The 24892-nt window shown below is 31.0% G+C and overlaps 13 protein-coding genes across 13 annotated transcripts; 8 read left to right on the top strand and 5 right to left on the bottom strand. All coding sequences in view use genetic code 12, as the record gives it.

The window, feature by feature from the left end:
- Positions 1-834: 834 nt before the first annotated feature.
- On the top strand, positions 835-1896 carry DFJ63DRAFT_312405 (ditrans,polycis-polyprenyl diphosphate synthase; the record flags this gene model as incomplete). Its single annotated transcript, XM_064905962.1, has 1 exon — positions 835-1896. The coding sequence occupies one exon, from the start codon at positions 835-837 to the stop codon at positions 1894-1896; it is 1062 nt and encodes a 353-aa protein (XP_064762407.1).
- Positions 1897-3186: 1290 nt separating this feature from the next.
- ARF2 (Arf family GTPase) lies at positions 3187-4314 on the top strand. Its single transcript, XM_064903165.1, has one exon. The coding sequence runs from the start codon at positions 3462-3464 to the stop codon at positions 4005-4007; it is 546 nt and encodes a 181-aa protein (XP_064762406.1). The 5' UTR covers positions 3187-3461; the 3' UTR covers positions 4008-4314.
- A 723-nt stretch (positions 4315-5037) lies between these two features.
- Positions 5038-6131, top strand: RPL35 (60S ribosomal protein uL29). Its single transcript, XM_064906917.1, has 2 exons — positions 5038-5122; positions 5661-6131. The coding sequence occupies exons 1-2, from the start codon at positions 5120-5122 to the stop codon at positions 6018-6020; spliced, it is 363 nt and encodes a 120-aa protein (XP_064762405.1). The 5' UTR covers positions 5038-5119; the 3' UTR covers positions 6021-6131.
- DFJ63DRAFT_103319 (ubiquitin-ubiquitin ligase) lies at positions 5868-9745 on the bottom strand. The gene is made up of 2 exons (XM_064903168.1): positions 9439-9745; positions 5868-9364 (listed from the first exon to the last, which is right to left on the bottom strand). Exons 1-2 carry the CDS (start codon positions 9454-9456, stop codon positions 6164-6166), a joined length of 3219 nt encoding a protein of 1072 aa, XP_064762404.1. The 5' UTR covers positions 9457-9745; the 3' UTR covers positions 5868-6163.
- Positions 9746-10034: 289 nt separating this feature from the next.
- On the top strand, positions 10035-11492 carry FGR44 (Fgr44p; the record flags this gene model as incomplete). Its single annotated transcript, XM_064908065.1, has 1 exon — positions 10035-11492. The coding sequence occupies one exon, from the start codon at positions 10035-10037 to the stop codon at positions 11490-11492; it is 1458 nt and encodes a 485-aa protein (XP_064762403.1).
- A 120-nt stretch (positions 11493-11612) lies between these two features.
- Positions 11613-12521, top strand: RDI1 (Rdi1p). The gene has a single exon (XM_064903169.1). The coding sequence runs from the start codon at positions 11866-11868 to the stop codon at positions 12469-12471; it is 606 nt and encodes a 201-aa protein (XP_064762402.1). The 5' UTR covers positions 11613-11865; the 3' UTR covers positions 12472-12521.
- On the bottom strand, positions 12521-15345 carry DFJ63DRAFT_103201 (DNA helicase). The gene has a single exon (XM_064903164.1). It carries the CDS (start codon positions 15241-15243, stop codon positions 12571-12573), a length of 2673 nt encoding a protein of 890 aa, XP_064762401.1. The 5' UTR covers positions 15244-15345; the 3' UTR covers positions 12521-12570.
- DFJ63DRAFT_103315 (uncharacterized protein) lies at positions 15346-17393 on the top strand. The gene has a single exon (XM_064903167.1). The coding sequence runs from the start codon at positions 15448-15450 to the stop codon at positions 17179-17181; it is 1734 nt and encodes a 577-aa protein (XP_064762400.1). The 5' UTR covers positions 15346-15447; the 3' UTR covers positions 17182-17393.
- On the top strand, positions 17278-18399 carry PHB2 (prohibitin subunit). Its single transcript, XM_064903163.1, has one exon. The coding sequence runs from the start codon at positions 17375-17377 to the stop codon at positions 18281-18283; it is 909 nt and encodes a 302-aa protein (XP_064762399.1). The 5' UTR covers positions 17278-17374; the 3' UTR covers positions 18284-18399.
- On the bottom strand, positions 18368-19653 carry PIN3 (Pin3p). Its single transcript, XM_064903166.1, has one exon. It carries the CDS (start codon positions 19220-19222, stop codon positions 18452-18454), a length of 771 nt encoding a protein of 256 aa, XP_064762398.1. The 5' UTR covers positions 19223-19653; the 3' UTR covers positions 18368-18451.
- DFJ63DRAFT_103197 (uncharacterized protein) lies at positions 19340-21130 on the bottom strand. The gene is made up of 2 exons (XM_064903162.1): positions 20128-21130; positions 19340-20058 (listed from the first exon to the last, which is right to left on the bottom strand). The coding sequence occupies exons 1-2, from the start codon at positions 21038-21040 to the stop codon at positions 19457-19459; spliced, it is 1515 nt and encodes a 504-aa protein (XP_064762397.1). The 5' UTR covers positions 21041-21130; the 3' UTR covers positions 19340-19456.
- Positions 21131-21404: 274 nt separating this feature from the next.
- DIE2 (dolichyl-P-Glc:Glc(2)Man(9)GlcNAc(2)-PP-dolichol alpha-1,2- glucosyltransferase) lies at positions 21405-22790 on the top strand (the record flags this gene model as incomplete). The annotated part of the gene is made up of 1 exon (XM_064908064.1): positions 21405-22790. The coding sequence occupies one exon, from the start codon at positions 21405-21407 to the stop codon at positions 22788-22790; it is 1386 nt and encodes a 461-aa protein (XP_064762396.1).
- An 81-nt stretch (positions 22791-22871) lies between these two features.
- Positions 22872-24682, bottom strand: SMI1B (Smi1bp). The gene has a single exon (XM_064903161.1). The coding sequence runs from the start codon at positions 24508-24510 to the stop codon at positions 22954-22956; it is 1557 nt and encodes a 518-aa protein (XP_064762395.1). The 5' UTR covers positions 24511-24682; the 3' UTR covers positions 22872-22953.
- Between the last annotated feature and the right edge of the window lie 210 nt (positions 24683-24892).

Genomic DNA, 24892 nt, shown 5'->3' with positions numbered 1-24892 from the left:
AGTGGGGAGAATCTAAACTAAGACAAAAAAGAGACAAAAATGAAAATAAAATAAAAATAAAAATAAAATTATAAGAAAATTGTCTTTGCATTTTATTTTTAAAGCATATAACTCTTTTTTATTTTAAATGTAAACTGTAATTGGAACGCAACAGACAAAACGATTCATAAACCTTTCTAATCTTGATTGGCTGTAAAGAAAGAAAGCGTTAGCGATGGCATTGATGAGATTGGTAAGGCTGTATAATCTGACAGTGATGATGCAATTAAACGGGTAACGATCTTGTGTTGTAAGATGTAACACGAAAATTTAATTAGACAATGATGATCATTATTAGAAGGGAGTTTTACTCTGAGCAGACACACTACTAAATCATTAATCATTTCACCCTTAACTAAGAATCAGTAGAATTATTTTTGATCTAAATTTGTTAAGTTATAGAGATAAGGTGACCTTTGTTAAATCAAGCAACATCTAAATTTATTAATTCATTCATGTAATTATAATTGTAATTGAACTTTATAGTTTATGTTGTTTCTGGATCATGAGATGGGATCAACTCACATGTTGTTATAGACTGCCAAGCTCATCATACCTATTTAGACTTGGTACCAAGAAGTAGGTTTAGTCTTAGATTGAATCTGTAATAGATATTATCATATCCTGTATATACTCTCACCTGTATATAACATTATACACAGGTGTCATTTTCTGTTTTTAACAAGGGAGGAAGGAGAGAGAAAAAAAGTGATGATAATATTTTTTTTTACAGCACATTTATATTTGATATTACAGCCAACGAGGATTTATCTAGGATTCAGAACTTCAAAAGGGATGACTACTTCCAAGTTAGCTGATCATGTTAGATCAGAAGCGAATGTTCATACTTCGATGCATGATATCAGTCAAGAAATCAATGTGATTGATTCTAGTGTTGATGATGATAAACTTGGACATCAACCACCCAATTCGATTCGATATAATGGATTAATTCATATGATTATGATTACGATTAATGAATTGTTTAATGTCAATAAATTAAAGGATAGAACTAAAAAGCAAACTGAATCAATGCTTGGATTGATTCAATTTTATATTTATCATTTTTTATTATTGTTTATTTATATTTTGATTACAATTTATAAGAAATTTCAAACCATTTATCGGAAATTTTTTATTAAATTTTATACTTTAATCTATCATCATAATAATTCACCTCAATTAATTAGAGATGATGTGAATAAATTAAATAAATTACCTAAAACTTTAAGTTGTATCCTTGATCTTAAGGATAAAGATGATGAAATGGGAGGAATTGATGGATTAATTAATCAAATTAGTGAATTAACGGCTTGGACCTTAAGTTGTGGTATACCAGTGTTACAAATCTATGAATTTAATGGGAAATTAATTACTAATAAATCATTATTAACTAAATTGAATTATAAAATATCTAAGAATTTAGCCAAATATTTTGGATTAAATAATTTACCTAATTATTCCATAAAGATTCCTCATGAGAATTTAATTATATTTGGACCTCAGAATACATCTAATTCAGAGATTGATTTACAAATTCATTTATTATCGAGAATTGATGGGAAACCAACCATAGTAGAATTAACTAAAACCATGAGTGAATTAGCAATTAATAAAGAATTAACCATTCAAGATATTTCGATTGATTTAATTGATGAAGAATTGATTGAATTAGTTGGACCTGAACCTGATTTATTAATTTATTTTGGACCAAATTTAGATTTACAAGATTTCCCACCTTGGCATATTCGATTAACGGAGATTTATTGGGAACCGGAGAATTATGATGTTAATTATCTGATTTTGATTAGAGCCTTACAAAAATATTCCAATTGTGTTACTAATGTGGGTAAGTAAGTAATAAAAGAAGTAACAAGTATAGGTTAATGCAAATGAGTGTTATAGAAGGGGGATTAATTTGCTATAAAAGGTTTGGGTAAATGTTGCTAAATGTTGCTAAACCATATATAATAATGATATAATAAATAATGATAATAATAATGAAAAGAAAGTTTTTTTTAATGCTAATTAACTATGATAAGTCATACATATGTATATATTCATATAATCTATTTATACCAAACCATATCATATAATAAAAAGTATAATCAAAGTATATAATTAGACTATAACATGTGGTAAATGTGATAAATCTGACTTGATGGCTTAAACCGTCGATTATGTAATCTTGTTAGTGGTGCTTATGTAAGAAACGCGCCTTAGCACAATTTTGATAATTTAAAAGAGGCAGTGGCAATTTTATCATAAATCATCATTATACAGTGTAATAGTTAATTATTACTTAGGGGTCGGTAAGTTTAGATAAATGATAATGGTGTAGTTGGACAATATTACCCCATATGACTATGTAGTATATGGATACAGAGAGACATTGACCTTAATATGTTAACATAAATACAGTTTAAAGTTAGAAGAATTTGTCATATCTATTTTTGTCTGTCTGTCTGTCTTTGTTTAACGAGCGTGTGATGGTTAAATTTAATTGCGACAAATGGATCCGATTTAGATAATGACCATTAGATTTGAACATAATGGTTGATGGAAGGAAGGAAGGAAGGACTGAAGGGATAGATATCGGTTGAATATTGATTACTTCATTCCATGATATGATAATGGATCACTTGTTTCATTGATTGGTTATAATAATCTGATTGATGTTAACGATTGTTTGTTACTATTTTTGAAATTCATTTTGTGTAAAGTGCCGTCTCTCTCTTTTTTTTTTTTTTTTTTTTTTTTCAACGAACGAACGACCAAAAAAGAAAATTAAAACAACACAACACTCTGAGTGGATTTGAAACGCTGTAAATAACTTCTTCCTTCTTCCTCCTTCTTCCTTTTGATTCTTCCATCAATCAATCAATTATAGATATCTATATCAGGTAATCAATCCTTTAACCAATCCACCCCCACCCCTGTACCTCAATCAAATCAATTATCAAACCCATCACATTCCAGTTTGATTCATTCGATTTCATTAGATCCCCCTTTTTATATTTAACGTCGTCGTCTTCTTTTTTTTGGTTTCCAGTTTTACTTGTATAAAGTTAGATCACCAATCAATAAATCAATCAATCAATCGATTTCATTCAATTTCAATCATTTCAACTAATCTATCCGTCAGTCCGTTAGTTGTATCTTTAATTGTCTCTAATCAATCAATCAATCAGTTAACTTCTTAGATCATCAATAGTCTTTAGATTTTAACTCATACCAACCCACTTAATCATTCAATCTTTATACTTCATTTCCTATCAAGTATAATCATTCTCCCCCTTTGCATATTACATATAAAGTTTTTCTTATTAGATTCATTCATTTAATAACTTAAATTTTTGTACATTTATCATCCAATCACATATATATATACATATAAAAAACATACAACTTAATCATTCATCATGGGTTTATCATTTTCAAAATTATTCACTTCTCTCTTTGGTAACAAAGAAATGAGAATTTTAATGGTTGGTTTAGATGCCGCTGGTAAAACCACTATTTTATATAAATTAAAATTAGGTGAAATAGTTACAACTATTCCAACCATTGGTTTTAATGTTGAAACTGTAGAATATAAAAATATTAGTTTCACAGTATGGGATGTTGGTGGTCAAGATAAAATTAGACCTTTATGGAGATATTATTTCCAAAATACTCAAGGAATTATTTTTGTAGTTGATTCTAATGATAGAGATCGTATTGCTGAAGCAAGAGAAGAATTACAACAAATGTTAAATGAAGATGAATTAAGAGATGCTTTATTATTAGTATTTGCTAATAAACAAGATTTACCAAATGCTATGAATGCTGCTGAAATAACTGAAAAATTAGGATTACATTCTATTAGACAAAGACCTTGGTATATTCAAGCTACTTGTGCTACAACTGGTGATGGTTTATATGAAGGTTTAGAATGGTTATCAACCAACTTAAAGAATTCTACTTAAGTTTAAGTTAACTCGTTTATCGTTTATATCGTAATTGATTCTAAAAAAAAAAACCTCCTAATCAATCAACTTACGGTATAAAAGATCATATATAATCTATTATCTCTATAAATCTATATCTTTATCCTTTTTTTTTTATATATATATTGTTATTGTTCTAGTATAGTTTTACTTCTAGTTTTATTATTATTTTGTCTCTTACAACTGCTCCTCTTATTATTATTATTATTATTTAGTATAATTATTACACCTCTTTTTTATTATTACTTTTTATTAAATACATGATAAATCCATTATTGATTATTTAAGTTGGTGTGTAACAGTAGAATAGAATGATGTGAAGGTGATTTGATTGAATTGGATCCATATGTAAGATAAATTGTGGCTTTTAAGATAATTTTTGCAACTTTTTAACATAAATTTTTTGATTTACAAATTAAGAAAGAAACAAGAATGAAATTATGTCGAACTGGGAATATCTAGACTAAAATAGAGATGAAATGTAACTATATTTAGAGTAGATCACGAGATATGGATTGTTAATATTAGATTATAATGAATAGGAATGGTTAAACAGTGTGGTTAAAGTTAATTTATCTGTTCTAATGATTGCAAAGATTTATAGACATATTACGTAGGTAGTACAACAATGTACTTATATCTATTAATTACTATACATGTAGACTATAAGCAGGTAGTACATTCTATACGATCTAGTTTCAACGATCATAATTAATCATAGTTGTACCGACCCCTTTCCATCTTATAGTTATTATCAATCCTTTGTACATAATTCTAGTAATTAACACTTTGTGTATATTGATAATTGTAGTGCTAAACGGGAACAGGGTTGAAACCCTAGCCACTCGCACGTGATGCTCATTTCATCATCCAAACCTGCATATTACCACAACATCCATACCTCCGCACAAAACAGTAAGCCAAAAAAAATTAACTATGAACAAATTTGTTAATGCTGTGAGGAAAAGTATGAACCAGAGACCAGAGAGGAAGAAGAAGAAAAAAAAATTGTATTGAAAATTGAAAAAATTCTTTTATTACTAAAAAGTCTTTTTAATTTAGATATCTAACTATAGTTCAAATCAGTAAAAATGGTATGTGATAATCGAATAGAATACAAGTGACTGGATGTGAATAGTCCGACTAGAGTATATTGTCATGAAGAGACCAGAGATTAGGAGAAGAATAGAGTCAGAATCAATCATTAATTAAAGAGATGTAATTCATCAACATCAAATTAAACAGTATAATATATCAAGATAGAATCAACAGATCATAAGAAGAGAACATTTTAAAAGTAATCATTAATCTGTATTCAGTTCATTTGAATCAGTTCATCCATCCAAGTTGTGTCATGATAGATCTATACGATCTTAGAAAACCTTGAGTAGAATTTCATATATAATCGAATATTCAACCACCCTTTGAAATCATCAAGAAATATCATTACATAGTAGTCCAATGAAGTCATGAACCAAACAAATCCAATCAATACGTTTATCGACATCATAGACATCCATCTTTCAACCCACTTTATAATCATAAATTTTCACTATAAATTCTGTCCATCTCATCTACATAATATTCTCAAAACTTTTACAAACAACATAAATACTAACTTTTAACCTTTAGGCCGGTGTCAGAACTTATGAATTAAGAACCAAATCTAAGGATCAATTAGATTTACAATTGGTTGAATTAAAAAAGGAATTAGCCAACTTGAAAGTTCAAAAATTACAAAAACCAACCTTACCAAGAATTCACACTGTTAGAAAAAATATTGCTAAAGTTTTAACTATCATTAACTTAAACCAAAGAGAATCTGTTAGAGCCTTTTACGCTGGTAAGAAATATCAACCAAAAGATTTAAGAGCTAAAAAAACTAGAGCTATTAGAAGAAGATTAACTAAATTCGAAGCTAGAGCTGAAACTGATAAAGCTAGAAAACAAAGAATCGCTTTCCCACAAAGAAAATTCGCTATTAAAGCTTAAACCCTTTTTTAATAGTCAAAACAGTCTCATTCCAAATCTTCCACCATGTATGTTAGTTATATATAGCATATCTTGTTTAATATAAAATATCTATGTTAACGTTTTATTAACTTCTTGTGTTTAATTTATGTAACTATTTATTTCTATTCCATTATCACATCTTCTCCATCAACAAGTTTAACAACTTTTTTTTGAGCCTTCTTTTGACGTTTAAATTCTTCAATCTTTTCCTTTAATTCAATATCATCCAATACATCTTCTAATTTTAATGGAACTCTATTAAATGGATCTGTACTATCACTTAATAAATGTGCTTTAATAGTAGATCTATCAATACTAATCTTTGAACTTGGTAATTTCACAGGATCTTCCATAAGTGTATACATTAATGGATCTAAGAATTCATCGGGAATATCACCTAATTCTAATTCTTCATTCTCTTCAAATAATCGTTGTTTTTCAGCTCGTTCACCTAAATCAACTAACCCATTAACAATCAGAATATCAATATAAGTCTTGGTAGTTAATATAGTTTTGGCTCTCTTGAAATAATCAAGATTAAATGATCTACCATCTCTACTCACAGCAATCATGAATTTATCTTGTTTACTTAAATTATAATAAATCTCACATAAATAACTTAAAATCTTCTTAGGATCAAAATCATACTTTTCAGGATTACTAACTTTTAATTGAGTACATTTTGGTCCTACCATAATTGATAAATTATAATCTAACATTCCTGCTAATCTATCAACAATCTCAGGAAGAACAAACCCTTGTGGTACTTCCTTAGTGAATAATTTAAATAATTCCATGGTTTTATTCGATAATCCCATATAGGATTTAGCTTTCTTTTCACTTGATTGTAATTTCTCTTGTAATTCTTCATCATTACCTAATTCTTCATTGGCACTATATTCCGCATTGGAAGCTCTGTTTTTGATTTCTTGTTGATAATCATGAATCAAATTCAATTCATTAAATGTTTCATCTAATAAATAGGTGGTATCATTCAACATTCTAGCAATGAATCGAATAAAGAAATCAACATTATGTTTCGAATAATCTGTCAATTGATTTCTATAAATCGGATATTTCCATAATTCTTCTAAGATAACAGATATATAATATCTACTATTGAATTTATCATAGAATTGTGATGAAGCTCCCGTCTTCTCAACCATAACATAAAAATCTAATAATGAATATAAGATATTATTAATCACTAATTTATTGCCATTGAATATGGGGGATATGAATCCTGGTTCACCATTTTGCATAGGTAATGATCCAATGAATAATACTTCAATCAAATTAGCTTTCATATGTGGATTACCTAATAATTCAGGACATCTTAATAATATAGTAGTGAATTCGATAAATAATTGTAATTTTTCAAAATTAGATACTAACGGACATCCTCTGAAATTTGTCGAAAACTTACAATAATTAATTAATCCTTCCAAGATGAATTCGGGATAATATTTCCATGGTTCTGGTGTCTTAGTCTTTAAAAAATCATGATCATCTAATTGGGATACACTAGTGATATTATAAATTGGAATTTCTAATTTAACTTGAGGATATTTATGATGAGGATCAATTAATTTAGTTATAAATGTAGTTGAACCAACAATAAAATCAAAGATTTCTAATTGTAATGGTCTATAACTGAAAATGGCTTGAATAGTATGTTTGGTAATTTGTAAAGCATTAGCGGTTTTAGTTAAGGTTGGTAATTGACTTTGTAACATTCTTGCCATGGATGGATTAACCCCAGGTGGAGTTCTATTTTGTTGAATCATTTGAATACGTTCATCATATTGACGAATTTGACTCTTTAATCTATCATAATGTAAATAAATCCCTCCCATACCATAATGTACATATGCCAATGTTAAATTAAAACAACTTGAAATGAAATTTGGAGCAGTTAAAGTTTCATTTTGTTCACTTCTTGATTTATAATATTCATCAGCTTCTTGAATAGTAGAATTAACTCTTGATTCATCATGAATATCAATTAAATTACTTTTAGCAAAGAAATCAACATCAATCTTATCAATTTTTGAAAATGTTGGATAATCTAAAAATGGCATACTTAATTTAATCAATATTAATGAAATATTAAGCATAATTCCATCCGAAGGTAATTTACTTAAATCAGCATGACCCCCTCTTCTTAAATGACTTAAATTAATCAATTGAGCAAACCAAACAATCAATGATTCACGAGTTTCAACTGATCCACGAATTAATTTATCAATGATATAAAATAATCTATCAATTAATACTTTATATTCATTTTGTAAGGATTCATAAATACCATTAATTTGAGTTGGAGCCACATTACTGACATTTTCAGTGAAATAATAAGTACCAACTTTATCTAATAATGGTGATAATCTTAATAAAGGTCCTAATAAAGTTCGATGTTCAAAATCTAAACATTGTTTATCAGATGGAGGTTGGAATCCTTCAATTTGAGAAAATACGGCAGCCACAGGTTTGATATTAACTAAACTTTCAAAGATAGCAATATAATTAACATAATCTCTATCACTAATATTGATTCCATGAAGTTTAGCACTGATGTATGGAACGAAAATATTCAAAAATGTTAATAATGATTCTTGTTCAATAGCTGCATTAACGATATCACTTAAGAATGGAGTTAAATCATCTGATCTTCTAATGAATAAATCGATTGATATGGCCAAATCATTATTCAAAAACATTTCAGGAACTTGGAATGCTATGAAACCATAAGATGATGCAAATTTGATGATTTTATTTAAAATTGAAGTTTTGGCAGCATATAAAGCAGATCTGACAGGTAAGATTCTTTTTGATCTGAATGCATTATGATAAACACTATAAAGATATTCCAAGGTAGTCTTATAAGGAGCTGGGATTCCAACTTCAGATAAGATTTCCATATAGATTTGTTCAATTGAATCTTCATTTAAAAGTCCATCATCAAGGTCTGATACTAATCCTGATAACATTAATAATCCTCTTGTATTATGAGTTGGATCAATGGTAGCTTGAAATATCACTTCTAATTCTTGACTAAACCATTTTGATACTTGTTCTTCTTCCGATAATTCAATCACTGGTTCTTTTGGAGTGATTGGAGTGGATGGTTTGATGGGTACGTCTTGTTGCTTTACTTGTGGGGATTCACTTGGTTTTGCAACAGACACTGGAGGAATCAGTGATTTCTTTGATTCTTCCGATTCCTCTTTCTGTAATGTAGGGGTAGAAGAAGAAGAAGCACTTCCAGTTCCACTACTATTACTTCCTAATGCAGCCAATCGGGCTAATCGTTTGGCTCTTATCTAAAAAGGTTGATTTGTCAGTTAGTATCATCAATTTTCCGCCACTGATAAATCGATTAATCAATCATACATACTTCATCTGAACTTGACATTGGTTATCAATTACCAAATGGTCAATACACACACTAGAATTCTATCCCTTTAACTATGATAGTTGTTATCAGATCAATCTTGATGTCAACTGTATTGATACCGTCGTTGGCTAGATCCAATTTGGCTGCCTAAATTTGCCCTTTGATTTCTCATACATTATTGTATACAGGACACGAGTGTGTAGTTTTGTTATGCTCAAAATGGTGAACTTTTTCAAAACAAGGAACGGAAAATTTTTGAAATTAAAGTGGAATTGTTTAAAGTTTAAAATCTATTTGAAACTGGTTAAAGAATCGATTTTTATTCATAATTCAAAGGTTGGAATAGTTAAGCTGATATTGCTTTGAATTGCTATTTCAGTGTGAATCGATCTGTGCTTTTTTAGCATCTTTTTTTATCTAGTTTTTTATTTGACTTGGTTCACGAGTTTGGAACGTATTTTTGTACGAGTCATACACGGAATTGTTTAAATTGTTTCTTGTTGAAGTGACTTTTGGAAATAGTGAAAAGTGTCCATTTAAATCATACCAAGTGGTGAAGAAGAGGAAGTAGAAGTAGGAGGAATCATTATATCAAAATGTCAGAATTACCTAGTTCTATAAAATCAGCTTTAGTTAAGCCACTAGAACGTGTTTACTTACTATACCTTGAAAGAGAACTTATATCATTCATACAAGATGCATTACTTGACTATCCTCAACATCAAGAGGGGAATGAAGAAGAACAAGAAGATAACAAACAACAACAACAACCTAAACCTCAATACACTATCAAAGCAAATTATCTTAAGAATTCATACTATCGTTTATTAAGTCACCAATTATGTCAATATTATAATTTACAACATTGGAATAATACCCTTAATGAAATAATAGTTACTCCAACTGATGCATTCAATTATAAAGATTTCATGTCAGTGATTGAAAAGAGTGATGATAAAGATGTTTCATTTAAAAAATTATCTGATCTTGTCCCAGATGAAACTAATAGCAATGGTACTGAAATTAATCATCATAATCATAGTCCTTCAAATCCATCATTCAAATCTTATAACAATAACTCTACTATCATCAAACCAAAGTTAATCATGAAGAAAAATAAACCCTCCAAACCTGTGTCTGATGATAATAGTGATACGTCTCAACATCAAGATACTATTGATTCTAAGATTAGTAGTCCAATTCCTGACGATTCATCAGTTACAAGTACTCCAACGGAAGTTTCAGAAACTTTTAAAATTGAATCAGAAAGAGCTTCTAAAGAAGCATTATACTTGAAAGTTAGAGAACAAATCTTTGATGAAGCTGATGATGATGCCCAAGAAGAAGAAGAGGAAGAAGATGATGATGACGGTGAAGAATTTAATGATGAATTCGTTAATAACGATAATAGATATAATAGTCATCAAAGGTACAATCAAATAAATCCTCCTAAATTCATCCCATACATGAATGCATCTCATATACCGATGCATATGCCAATGGCTTATGGTAATGGAATGTCACCACCAACATTTGTTCCTGCCAATGGATATTTCCCACCATCACCAGGAGCTGTACCAATAGTTTATCCTACCAACTTTTATACTCCAAATAATGCTATGTTACCTCCTGGTCCCGGTTATTATGGATATCCTGTTCCACCAGCATCAATGGGAGGTGGTCCTCATGGTCCTCATATACCACCCAATCCTCCTTATGATAAAGAAACAGAAAGAAGATTATTAAATAATCCTTATATTATAATACCGGGTGATAATAATCATAAGTCTCAATACAAGCCAAGACAAAATAGTACTGGTCAAGGTAAAGGTAATGGATATAATGTTCATCATTACAATAATAATAATAATGGTAATGGAAAATATTACAATGGTAATGCCAATGGCAACAGTACAAATAATAATAATAATAATAATATTGGTTATAATGGAGGTCAATACACTGCCAATTCTAATTACTATAATCCCGAACCCAATGGTACCAAAACCAAGTATACAAACAATAAGACTGTTGTTCCCAAACAAAACCAATAATAACATTTAATCAACCACATAATATTTTGATGAAGTGACGAATAAACATAGCATGTAATGCCAAAAAAAAAAGAACACACACACATAGGACAAGATAAGAAACAAGAGGGATAGTCTACTCTCAAAGTCATATTCCCTCTATAAGATCAGTAGATATTTGTATAATTATAAGTGTATAAATGACATAGAATAAACGAGAAGTTAATTTGTACACAAAATCAGAAAATGGTGAGACGAGCAGTTTTGAGTTTTAATGTGAGTTTAAAAATAGACTTTAAAATAGACGTGTCTGAATATCGACAACTTGACTTTAGATCAATTGGATTTTGTAATAGATAGAACCAAGATTCAAGTAACAAATATTATTGGAAATATGGCTGATAACTTTGATGACGATTTAGTTCCAGAAACTGTAGAAGGTTACGTTGTGGGGGAAAAGAAAACAGTGGATGAATATACCAAATTAGATGCTGAAGATGAAAGTTTAGCCAAATGGAAAGCATCATTAGGATTATCTGCTAATTCAACTCCTTATCCTGTTAAGGCTGGTGACAATAGAACTGTTGTTCTTGTGGAAATAGGTTTAGAATTTCCTGAATCAAATGATCTTAAACCTATCTTCTTTAATTTAGAAGATGCTAAGGGTAACACTGTCAGTAAAGATATTAAATTCAATATTAAGGAAAAATCAGTATATCAATTAGTTTTAAGATTCAGAATCCAAGGTGAAATTATTACTGGTTTGAAATATCTTCATTCTATTAAGAAAACAGGTATTAGAGTTGATAAAATGGAAGAACCATTAGGTTCTTATGCCCCAAATACAGTTGAAAAACCATATTATGAATCTAATTTCGATGCCGTTGAAGCTCCATCTGGATTCTTAGCTAGAGGTGATTATTCCGCTATTACAAAATTAGTTGATGATGATAAAAAGGTTCATTTAAGTTTCCCTTGGAATTTTACTATTACTAAATAATTAATTAAGTTATCTAGAGATAAATAAATCTAAAAAAGTACAACTGTGAATATAAATTAATGATGAAATTAAATCTATACATAGATCGAACAACTATGATCATTTCTTTCGTCTATCAGGAATGTATGGTGGTGCTTTATTATTGATCGACTTTTTAATATTCATATTAACGCCTTGGACAGTAGGCGGCGCAAATTGTCTATTACAAACAGGTGCTTTATTCATCATGGGTGGTTTGAATTGTAAATTATTGCTAGTGGTAGTAGTGTTAGGGGAATGCTTGGGTTTAACTTGTCGCTTCCAAAGTCCAACTGATCGCTTAGGAATATTCATATCAAGCTTAGCACTTGAAAATCCCATACCAGACAGCATCATATTAGTATTAGAATAGGTATTTATATTGGCACCAGCCACAAAATCACCTTGTTTAATCGAAAGCGGAATCCCCTGCATGTAGATATCGATTCTTGATTTCAATAAACTATTGAATGTATCAATACAAAACTGCTTTTTATCTGGGACAGGTATTGGATTCTTATCTAAGATTTGATATAATTTCATTAATGAATTCCAATCTTTAAACGCTTCTTGAACTGTTCCAAGTAATTGGTGATTATTCAATTTCTCTATAAAACGTGAAACTTTATCAATTGATCTTCCGTAAAAATTTCCTGCTGAAGTAGTATATGATGATAAATATAAAAGAGATTTTGCTCTTGTAGTAGCCACATAAAAACATCTTCTCTCTTCATCCACAAGTTCTTCTCCACCTTGTGCAATTGCAAAACCGGCAGGTAATAAACCTTCAGACAATCCAGGCACGAATACCACATTCCATTCTAAACCCTTAGATCCATGGATAGTGGAGACTGAAACTTTTCCTTTGGACTTATCCGTTTCAGATGCGGCCGCGTCAGCTTCATATAAGCCAATTGATTGGATAAAGCTAGATAAGAAGTTTGGTTTTGTCTCAGCGATATCATCTTCTGTTCCACCAATGAATAATGGAAGATCTACTTCTTGAGGAGTGAATTCACGAAATTGCTTTTCAACTTCCATCACATTAAGAGTTTGATTATCTTCATCGACATACTCTTTTGCAAGACCTGATTTTTCAAATACAAATTTAAAGAACTTTGCTAGCAAGTCTGACTTTTTCTCATATTCAATCACTTCACCATTTAAATAAGTATCTAAATTTGCAAGCATTTCTCTTGATTGTTCCAAAAAGCCCAAATAGTCTTTCAAACTACTTTTGTTCTTAGAATTCAACTTCACACCACTAATTTCTCCAGATAAAACTCCTTTCAACGTTTCATAGATACTTATACCACTAGTTGCAGCTTCCTTTGCTGAAACCTGCAGAAGTGACTCTAAAGTCTTAGGTCCAAATCCTCGCTTAGGAAAATTCAATGATCTTATAAATGCAATTCTATCATTATCATGAGCTATAACCCGTAAATAATCGAGAATAGCAATTACTTCTGATCTTTCCCAGAAAGCCCTACCTCTAATCATGTGATAGGGTATTCGTTTCTTCACTAATTCATTCTCAATGACTCTGGTTTGATATGCTGCCCTAACGAGAATTGAGAAATCGGAATATTTCAAAGGGGAATCAGGTAAGGCCAATAAGTGCTGTATATGATAACTGATCCATAGAGCTTCTTCTTCCAGTGAATTTAAATTCTTATAGACTGGCTTAAAAGTTGTAGTATGTTGTGATTTTAAACTCTTTTGAGTTCTAGTTTGCTGTTGTCTCATAACAGTTTCTGATAGACTTAAAATATCAGACGTAGATCGATAATTTTCCACTAAATGGATTATTTCACACAGCTTACCATATTTCTGCTTATAATATGAATTCATCTTTTCAAAGTTGATTGCTTGAGCATCTCTGAACCCATAAATACTCTGATCAGGATCTCCAACTATGGTAACATTATTTTGAAGTTTGGGAATGGTGGGATGTCCTCTAGCAAAGTTATACATCAATTGTAATTGTATTTCATTAGAATCTTGGAATTCATCGACTAATACATGTTGAACGAAATTTAAAACGGGATGGGAAGTAATCAAGTCTAAACACTTGAATAAACAATCGTCAAAATCAAGTAATGAATTCTCTTCTAATTTGGTTTGATAAAGTCTATAAAATAAGGATACCACCCTATTGGAATCATTCATGGACGCATAATTATCATAAGAAACTCCAGACGATTTAAGCTTAGAAATTTGCCTTTTTACTTTCTTTATATCGAATTTCTGATCAGCTCCTCCTCTTGGATTTTGAAGAGGGAGCTTTTCATCTTCTGGCACTCCAGCTAACAAGTCTCGATCATTATCACTTAAGTTTTCCATCACTTCTTTTAATATTTGATTAGAATCTCTTTCGTCTGCGATATGATAATCCTCAATGCCTATTTTCTTCCCATAGATTTTAATTATTCTGTAACAAATACTATGAAAAGTTCCAATTAATAACTTTGATAAATCTACCGATTGTCCAACAAGATTTTTCTCCAACCGTTCCATCATTTCTAAAGCTGCTTTCTTGGTGAACGTAGTGACGATTATATGTTGAGGATTTATGTGTTCATTTAACAAAAGGTAAGCAACTCTTGATGTTAAGACCTTAGTTTTACCCGTACCTGGTCCAGCTATGATTTGCAACCTAGCATTGGAAGGTGCAGTTACTGCTTTTCTTTGGTTGGCATTAAGTCCTTCGAGCACCTTATCTATAGCATTAATACTACTATCGATCGAGGTCATTATATCATTAAACGAAAGTAATTGTTCCCAACTCAATGATTAAATTTCACCTAACCGTGTTTTGATGTTTATAGATTTAATCAAGTTTTGATTTTGTGGGTGCGACCCAAACCATCACCAAAAAATCCAAATATCAAACATGAATTTTAATGATTGTTATCCCTAGCCTAAACAGATAAGTAACAAGGATAATATGCATCAAACATGAGACCATTTCCATTCACATTGGTAATATCGTTGCTAATATGGTCGAACCTTATCGTTGCCCTTCAAAATTGGCCGAATATAAGTACTCAGATGGAAATAGCACTCAGAACACAACGTGATGTATCGAAACCAATTCCAATTGATCAATTGACTAATCCTGGTGTATCGTTAAACTCGTTATTATTCGACATCGATGGTTATGTGACAGACTCAGTAAATGAATTCTATACGTTGTTGACGGTAGGAATAAAAACATTTATGTTAGATTTATACTGGAATGAATTTACAGGGAAATGGCAATTATGTCCTGCTCCTTTCCCAAGTAATATAACTGATGTTAACTCAGCTCAAACAGTAATATGGGGTGGGATTCAATACAAATGTGAACCATCTGCTAGTATATCCGACTTAATGCAAGTGTTGTATACGTTTATCATAGAGACCAATACCAATATGGATGTTGATCTTGTTCAAATGTTATTCACGTTAAATTCCATAACAGCGGGAATGACAAATACTACACTTTATACCAACTCAATATTAAATAACTTGGGAAACACATCCTTGAATGCAACGATAGGAAGTTTAAATACTTACATTTTCAGTCCAACTGATTTAGAAAGTTATGAGGCCAACTTACAACAAAATCAATATCTGAACTTTTATAATAGTTCATCTCAAACTCTACCATCATTAAGTACTGTCTTACTTACAGATTTCAAAAGAGTTATGTTTAATGTTATTGCAAACAATCTTGCCAATACCACTCGAAAGTATATCTTATCTACAGAAGACACATCAATGATTTTCTTTCTGGGCACCAATTTAAATACAACACTTGTTGCTAATGAGGATCTGATACTTGAACAATGTGGGAGTCTACCATCAATGGACCTTAATGATACTGAAAATGTGATTTTCTTTAATGATCTTTCATTAAATACCCATTTCAGATATGTTATAGATAATCCAGATAATGGATTTTCAAATGATACTTTCAGGGACTATATGCAATGCGGAATTGCCCCTATTCTAAATTCATCATACTATAATTTAGGTACTGGAGAGTCAGATCAAATTCCTGATATTGCAAATGAATTTGCTCCTCTCAGTTTTTGGTCGTGGGCTCCAGGTGAACCATCTTCATACAATTCTTCAGTGAATGCTACTGTATTAACTAACTTTACTCAAGACCTCTCTGGATCACAAGAAGCTTACAAGTGTGTTACTCTCGACGCTGAAGGTTGGGCAGTAGCCAATTGCTATAAAACTTATCAATATGCATGTCAGAATACAAATTCTCCAAATGATTGGATAATCAGTAGGGATGAAAAAAAAGAATATTTTGATGCCTATAAGGATGGAGCATGTCCTGACGGGTATATCCTCCTGTTACCAAGACTGAGTATAGAACAGTTGTCGTTACGAAGTGCAATACAAAGACAAAACGGCACTTATCCGGTTTGGATTGATCTTAATGATATCACAGTATCGGGTTGTTTCGTTTCAGGAGGTCCTTATGCGGACTGTCCATATCAAAAGACGGTCAGTGAAGCCAAATTAGTGAGATTAATTGCACCCAGTTTTGTAGTTGCTGTTATTGTATTGCTATTGATTTTTATAGAGAAGATTTTCAGAGTTCATCCCATACAAACAAACAGAAAACGGTATTGGAAGCATGTGGTCCAAGAATATAATGAAAAAAATGCATTTGAAGGAGTTCCTTCATAAGTTTAGGGTAAATAGGTAATAAAAATGGATATATATAAGCAAAGTTGTAAAAATGTGTAATGTCGCAAAATACGAGAATAACGACAATTCCAATGGCGAGTTCACATCATTTTTTTTGTGAGGGTTAACTTTCCACTATTTGAAGGCAACTAATTCAATTGAAAGGGTATATCAAAACTATATACAATTAAAGATGAGTGATCAAAATTGGAAGAATATATCCAATGAATTAAGACGTCGTGCTGCTCAAGCTCGTGGTAGTGGTCAAGGAGCTCCAAGATCACCATTTGGAATTTTCACCGGTATTGGAGGTCTTTTATTACTTGGAGGTGTTTCAGTCCTTGCTCAAAATGCTTTATTCAACGTTGATGGTGGTCAAAGAGCTATAATATACTCTCGTGTTGGAGGTGTTCAACCAAATATTTATCCAGAAGGTACCCATTTCGTGATCCCATGGTTCCAAAGACCAATTGTTTATGATGTCAGAGCCAAACCAAGAAACGTTGCTTCTTTAACTGGTACTAAGGATTTACAAATGGTTAATATAACATGCAGAGTCTTATTCAAACCAGATGTTGGTCAATTACCAAATATTTACAGAACTTTAGGTAGTGACTATGATGAAAAAGTCTTACCTTCAATTGTTAATGAAGTTTTAAAATCAGTGGTTGCTCAATTTAATGCATCTCAATTAATCACTCAAAGAGAAAAGGTTTCCAGATTAGTGAAAGAAAACTTAATACGTCGTGCTTCCAAATTCAATATCTTATTAGATGATGTTTCATTAACTTTCATGACTTTCTCCCCAGAATTCAGTGCTGCTGTTGAAGCAAAACAAATTGCTCAACAAGATGCTCAAAGAGCAGCTTTCGTAGTTGATAAAGCCATTCAAGAAAAACAACAATTGGTGGTTAAAGCTTCTGGTGAAGCTAAATCAGCTGAATTGATTGGTGAAGCCATTAAGAAATCTAAAGATTATGTTGAATTAAAGAGATTAGATACTGCTAAAGAAATTGCTACTATTTTAGCCAATTCTCCAAACAGAATCTTATTAGATAACGATACTTTATTATTAAATACCGTTACTGATTCACGTAAATAAGTACATAACTTTAAAATTAAATTGTAAATAGAAAAATCGAAGTCAAAAATAAAAGCAAAAATTAGTTTATATTTCAATCAAACAAGTTGTAACACTAAACACATTCCTATATAAGTATCTTATCATTATTTTATCATCAATGTGTTCTTTATATAACCAACGACTTCTTTAAAAAATCGAGTTGATAAGATCAGAACCAATAGTGGCACCAGCACCAAAAATGGCAGCATTACCTAATTTACTTCCGAATTTCTTGAATTGATCAGAAGTATGATGTTGTGGTTGTGGTTGTGGTTGCTGTTGCAGTTGTTCTGGTGTAGGTGGTTGTTGGTATTGTTGTGGAGGATAGTAATTAGTAGGTTGTGGAGGATATTGAGCATAGCCACCATATGATGGTTGTTGTGAAAGTGGTTGTGGTGATGGTACTGGAGCAGCATTACGAACATCATTATTAGAATTATATTCTTGCTCCGAAATTATAGTAACATAATTGGAAGGGAAGACACCAGTACCCTTTTCTGGATCGGAGCCTTTTCTATAACCTTTCCACCAATCAGCCGATAAGTGTTCAGTCACAATAACTTTTTCACCTTTCTTTAATTCTAAATCTTCCTTTTGTTGAGCTTGGAAATCATATATGACTCTACAATAAGTAAGGATCTTTTCAGGGTTTGGAGCTGGTGGGTAAGCAGGTGGTGCAATAGTAGTTTGTGATAACTTTTCTGATAATTTATCAGTTTCCAGACGAGTTGGTTCATTTGATCCATTTGATAAACCTAATTTATCAACACCCCATGGTTCTTGATCCTTTTGATATTTAGATGGAATTGATTGGAGTAACTTTTCGTATAAGCCTTCGGTGATAACATCGGAATCCTTTAAGAATTCAAGTTCCGTCTTGATGGTTGTCAAGGAACGATTGATTAATGGAGCTGACATCTCTTAATGATATAGTTCTTAAAGAAACGAAAAAGATAGTCGAATAAAATTTAAGGATTTAACGAATTTTAAATTAATTTGCTGCTTGAGGTAAGAAAGTAGGCAGTGGCCCTGAAATTAAATGATCTGTCTCCTTTTTTAGCGTCGCCCTTATGTCAAATTTCAATTGTGTCTTTGACATATTTTCGGTCTCATTTAGTTTGACACACGTTGAGGGTACACTATAGACCAATGTTATCTAACTGAATCATTTATGGAACCAATACCTTCTTGATATTCAATTAATGAACTTCCATAGGTTCCAGAACCTTTTAATTCCATTGTTATTCCAATATCGTGAGTTTTCTCCCACAATTTGTAAATTCTCACTGTAGAATCATTGGCTGCAACACAAACAGAACTCCAATCTGGACTGCTTGAAGAACTAAGAATTCTTAAATTAGGAACTGATGGGACCTCGACCAACGGTTTCATAGAAGGATAAGAGTAGACACATAACAATGAGCTTGTACTATCCGCTCCAAATCCAAAAGTAGCTGCTATTTCCTTTTTGTATCTAGACCAAATTAAGGATGTAACTTGACCATGAGTAGGAATTTCATTTAGCTTAGTACCGCTAGAAGTATGCCAAAATCTTATTTTTCTATCTTTACTCCCTCCACCTGTTGCTAAAAGAGAGTTTGTCCAAGGACAAAAGGCAATGGCTTTAACAGCAGCATTATGAGGGAGGACAAACATTAAGGATATTGTTTCTAAGTTTTTTATATCCCACAAAGAGCAACTATTATCATTTGCACCCACGGCAAGACGAGTGTTATCCATACTTAACGCTAAGCCTAGAAAGATGGTGATTTGTTAGAATTAAAATTTAATCATTTTTTGTTTAAAATAAAATAATAACTTACCACATATTTGTTGTTGGTGACTTTTAAAACAGGCCACTTCAACCAATTCATATCTAGTTTGACCATACACAATTTCAAAAATATGAACTTCTCCAACTTCGTTTCCTGCTATAAATCTATTTGATTTTGAAAACCATTCAAAGCAGAAAACACATTTGTTTTGTAAAGTGTAAACAGCTAAAACTATATTCTTTGGTTGTTCAATGAGAGAGATCATACCTCTGGAATTTGCAATAACAATATAATCATCTCTTGAGCAAGAGACTGCAGTAACCAAAGATAAGGCATCTAAGTGAATTTGTTCCACATGATTATCAATACCCCATAAATAAGAATTTACACCTAAACCCACTGCTATTTTGTTTGTCTTTTTAGACCAGCTAACTAGATTTGAATAAAAGTCATTTCTTAATCCTGGCGCTTGTAAAATATCAGTTGCAACTGTAACTTTAGAAAGCTTGACCTTAGAAGAGCGTTTAAATTTTGGTTTTGCATGGGCTATAAGTTTCATTTCATTCTTTGAAGGTGTGTTTGGTTGCTGTTGTTGACCAGGACCATTTGATTTTGATTTAGACTTGTTTCTTGGAGGACTCTTACTTTTAGGTGACGGCTCGAATTGGAAAACTTTCCCATTACTATTAAATCCTAGAGCGTCAGCAATACTTTCCTGAAAGGAATTGGAAGGAGAAAGATTATTTGACTTTGGAGAATTAGATGCTGATGAATCATTAGAAGGCAGGATAAGTTCATTTGCAATATATGAATTGTTAAAGCTGAAAAATGAATCATCTCTTATTGAAATATTTGCAGCATCATTTTGAACTGGAGATACAGTTCTACTACTTTCACCATCACTATTTCTGTAAGCCAGTGATGAGTTTGAGCTTGGAATAAATCTATTGCCCAATTCCATTGAAGTTTACTTTAAAATATTAGATAGATTAACTATATTTCTTTCAAAAGTTTAATTTTGGCAACAAATTGTTTAAAATAATTAAAAATCTAAAATTCAACCTAATTTTCCGACTTCCATCAATTAAGACAATCAATCAATCTAATTAATACCAAGTATTCTCAACTGGATTGTTTGTAAGATGATATTCAATCGTGGTGGTGTGGTTGTAGTAGAAATAGCCACTTTTAAGGTTATTTGCAACATCTTCAACCATAGCACTTTTGATTTTTTCCTACCAAAAGACAACTATGCGAAAAATCAAACTAGATCAGATCAACTCTTCAAAGAGTATATATCATTGAATCAATCAAGCTACATACAGATGCCTTTATTGGTAGCCAATTCCGGACCTTCCATCATCCAATTTGGATTAAAATATTTGGCGATTGTGGTATTTGTGGTATTCAGTTTCTATGTTCGACATGAAGTAGCTAAGGTTGTTAAAGATCCATTTATTGATGAAATATTCCACTTAAGACAATGTCAGAAATACTTAGATTACAAGTTTCATGAATGGGATAACAAGATAACTACACCCCCTGGATTGTATTTATTGGGCTTTGCATATGATAAAGTGTTGCAAGGTTTAGCCTTTAAAGAATTGGATACCTATGCAGTTTTACGATCATTAAACCTTGTTGGTGGAATATTCGTTCTTCCTATAATAACGGTACTATTCAAACGATCATATAATAATCAATTCTGGTCCTTGAATATCATCAGTCAACCATTGTTGTTCACATATTATTTCTTGTTCTATACTGATATCTGGTCAACCATTCTAATTATCGCATCATTAGCACTTGTGATCAACAAACCACATATCCATTTGAATGCATATTCTAGTGCATTACTTTCATTCTTAAGTCTTTGGTTTAGACAGACAAACATTATATGGTCAGCTTTCATACTATCAGTTTTAATTGATAGAAGTATAATAATTAAGAGAAATAATCCACTTAACTTTATCAATAGAATAATTAAATTCGTATTACAATTGTTTAAAAATTGGATAAATGTTATCCCATTTGCTTTCAACGTTATACTATTCATAATCTTCCTTAAAGTTAATGGTGGTATTACATTTGGTGATAAAGAAAATCACACCATTAATTTCCATCTAGTTCAAGTGTTTTATTGTTTTGTATTTATAGTGTTGTTCACATGGCCAGTTTGGTTACATAAAAGATTCATCATTGAATATTTAAAATTTTCAATCATCAGAAATTATGGACTTAATCTTATTTTGAATATATTATCATTATTTATTATTAAATATATCATAGACAATTTCACTATAGTTCATCCATTTTTATTAGCAGATAATCGTCATTATACTTTTTACATTTTCAAGAGATTAATCAGTCATAAATATAGTCAAGTCATAAGTATTCCACTATATCATTTCTCCACATATACCATTATCAAATCTTTATCTGAATCGAAAAAGATTGGATTATCATTTATAACCATAATTGCTTACTTAGCATCAATATTATTAACGATTGTTCCATCACCATTATTTGAACCAAGATATTATATTGTTCCATTGATAGTGTTCAGATTATTCATTCAACCAGCATCAAAGGAAAGACACTTTTTGGAATTCATATGGTTAAACTTAATTAACGTACTTACAACTGTTGTATTTTTTAAATACGAATTCAAATGGGAAAGTGAATCTAGCATTCAAAGAATAATTTGGTGAATAATAAACAATATAGATAATCCATTAAAATACAAAGTTATAATATACAAAAAAGAACTAAATGTAGAATTACACATAAATCAAAAATCAAAAATTAAAAAAGCAAAAACATTAAATAAACAATTAAAATCACCATACTATTCTTCCTCCCTTAATCTATAAATTAAATATTACTACCATCAGCGAACCTTTTGATATTAGCAAGAGCTGGAACGGTATTCTCATTTAGAATATCGTCATCCACGATATCTTCTTCCTCATATTCTCTATCTTCATCGTCATCGTCTTCGTCAACCACTTCATTGACCAACGGGCTCCTTACAGTAGGTCTTGATGTATTCATATTCTTTGACTTCAAGATATTTGAAGGGACATTGTTGGATTTCTTGGGACTTGGAGCCTTCTTATTTTGATTTTCTTCCATTTTATCAATCACTGATAGGTTGCTATTTATGAATGAATCAATTGAATTATAATTACTTGGTAAGTTTAAGATTGAACCGTTACTTGAATGTAAAAGATTAATAAGATTAATCTCTTCAGGAGATTTAGGAACATTATCGGAGTTTTGTAAAGAAGCAGTCCATTTCTTAATAGCTCTAGTTTTCAAGACATCGAAATAAGGTATTTCCTTATTAGTTAATTTATCAATGAATACCAAATCACCTTCTTCACCCACGAATAAATCAGCATCATTATTTCTTTTATTATATTTTAAATCCCAATTACCCGTTTCTAAATCATTAGCAAAGATTAATAAAAAATCACCAAAATTATCAGCGATTTTGAATTTAACATCAAATTCTCTTCCAAATAAGATAACTTGGCCCCAATTACCTGAACCATTCGGAGGGGGAGATAAATCAATACCAATATAATTTCCCACTTCATCCGTAACTAATGGAATCCACATTGGATGAGCAAAAGTTTCATGAATGGATCCAGGTGGGATACATCTTTGTTGAGGTAATACAATAGAAGACTGAATACTGGTAGTAGCTGATGTGGTAGCTGAAGAAGATGATGTTGAAGTGGTGGAAGATCTTGATACAGTATCTACTATATCGATAGAAGTCTTTGCGGATGATGATTCACTTCCAGTAGTGAATTTCTTTGATACTTGATTTTCATTATAATGAGATAAAGTCAATTTACTTAATTCACTTAATTTATTTGATTGTTTTAATTGACTCATTTCATTATTTAAGATTTCAGCAACTTTTCTCCAATTTTCAGTAACACCAACAATTTCATCTAATGCCATTAATTTCAAACCAAAGATTAATCCACTTATATCATTATCATTATTCCCAATACTTGATTGACCATCAGTCAATTTAAAAAACTCAACTAAACATTGAGGTAATTTAATCTTTAAATCATTTTGAAAATCATTTAAATCAGAACTTGTACATTTATCTTGTAAAGTTTTTGATAAATCAGGGGAATTTTTATCTAGCCAGTTTTTAATATGTCTCCAAGCTAATTTAACTTCATGAACTCCATCTAAAGTGTTCTTATTATAATATTGACCTCCTTCAAACTCATTATCATCGATGATTAATGCTTGAGTTGATTGATTATGATGGGAATATAATAAATTTGAATCTGAATCTGGTTTATTGATACGATTAAATGACTTACGAGAGTCATAATCGGAGTATTTATCATTAGTCGTTAATGAATAGATGAATTCTTGGAATTTCTGCCCTATCGTCATGATTGATAGAGGATTATTTTAATGTTATGGGGAAATGAAGATCGGCATACACTAGTTGTAAACAAACAGTCGATAGTAGGGTTGTACTCACACGCTTTCAGTTACTTGAAGTTGCAGTTGTTGATATTATGAATCTAATCCAGCTGGTTTGTAGACCTTCGTCGATGACCTAAACGAAGCACCTGGCTATAAAATAAACTTTAGCTTCTATTTTGACAACCAGTGTCTAAATTCAGCAAATTTGTGTTTTCAGTTTCAGAAAACAAAGACCAAAATACGCGTTTGTGATCATTTTTGATGTTTTTGGACATTTGTCGAATTTTAGTTTGCGACATGACATATCTATCACGACATAGAAAAATGACATATCTTCAAACAGTAT

The sequence above is a fragment of the Scheffersomyces coipomensis genome (assembly GCF_036884675.1).
Source record: "Scheffersomyces coipomensis strain NRRL Y-17651 chromosome Unknown DFJ63scaffold_3, whole genome shotgun sequence".
Lineage (NCBI taxonomy): Eukaryota > Fungi > Ascomycota > Pichiomycetes > Serinales > Debaryomycetaceae > Scheffersomyces > Scheffersomyces coipomensis.
This window is presented reverse-complemented; position numbering and strand designations above follow the sequence as displayed.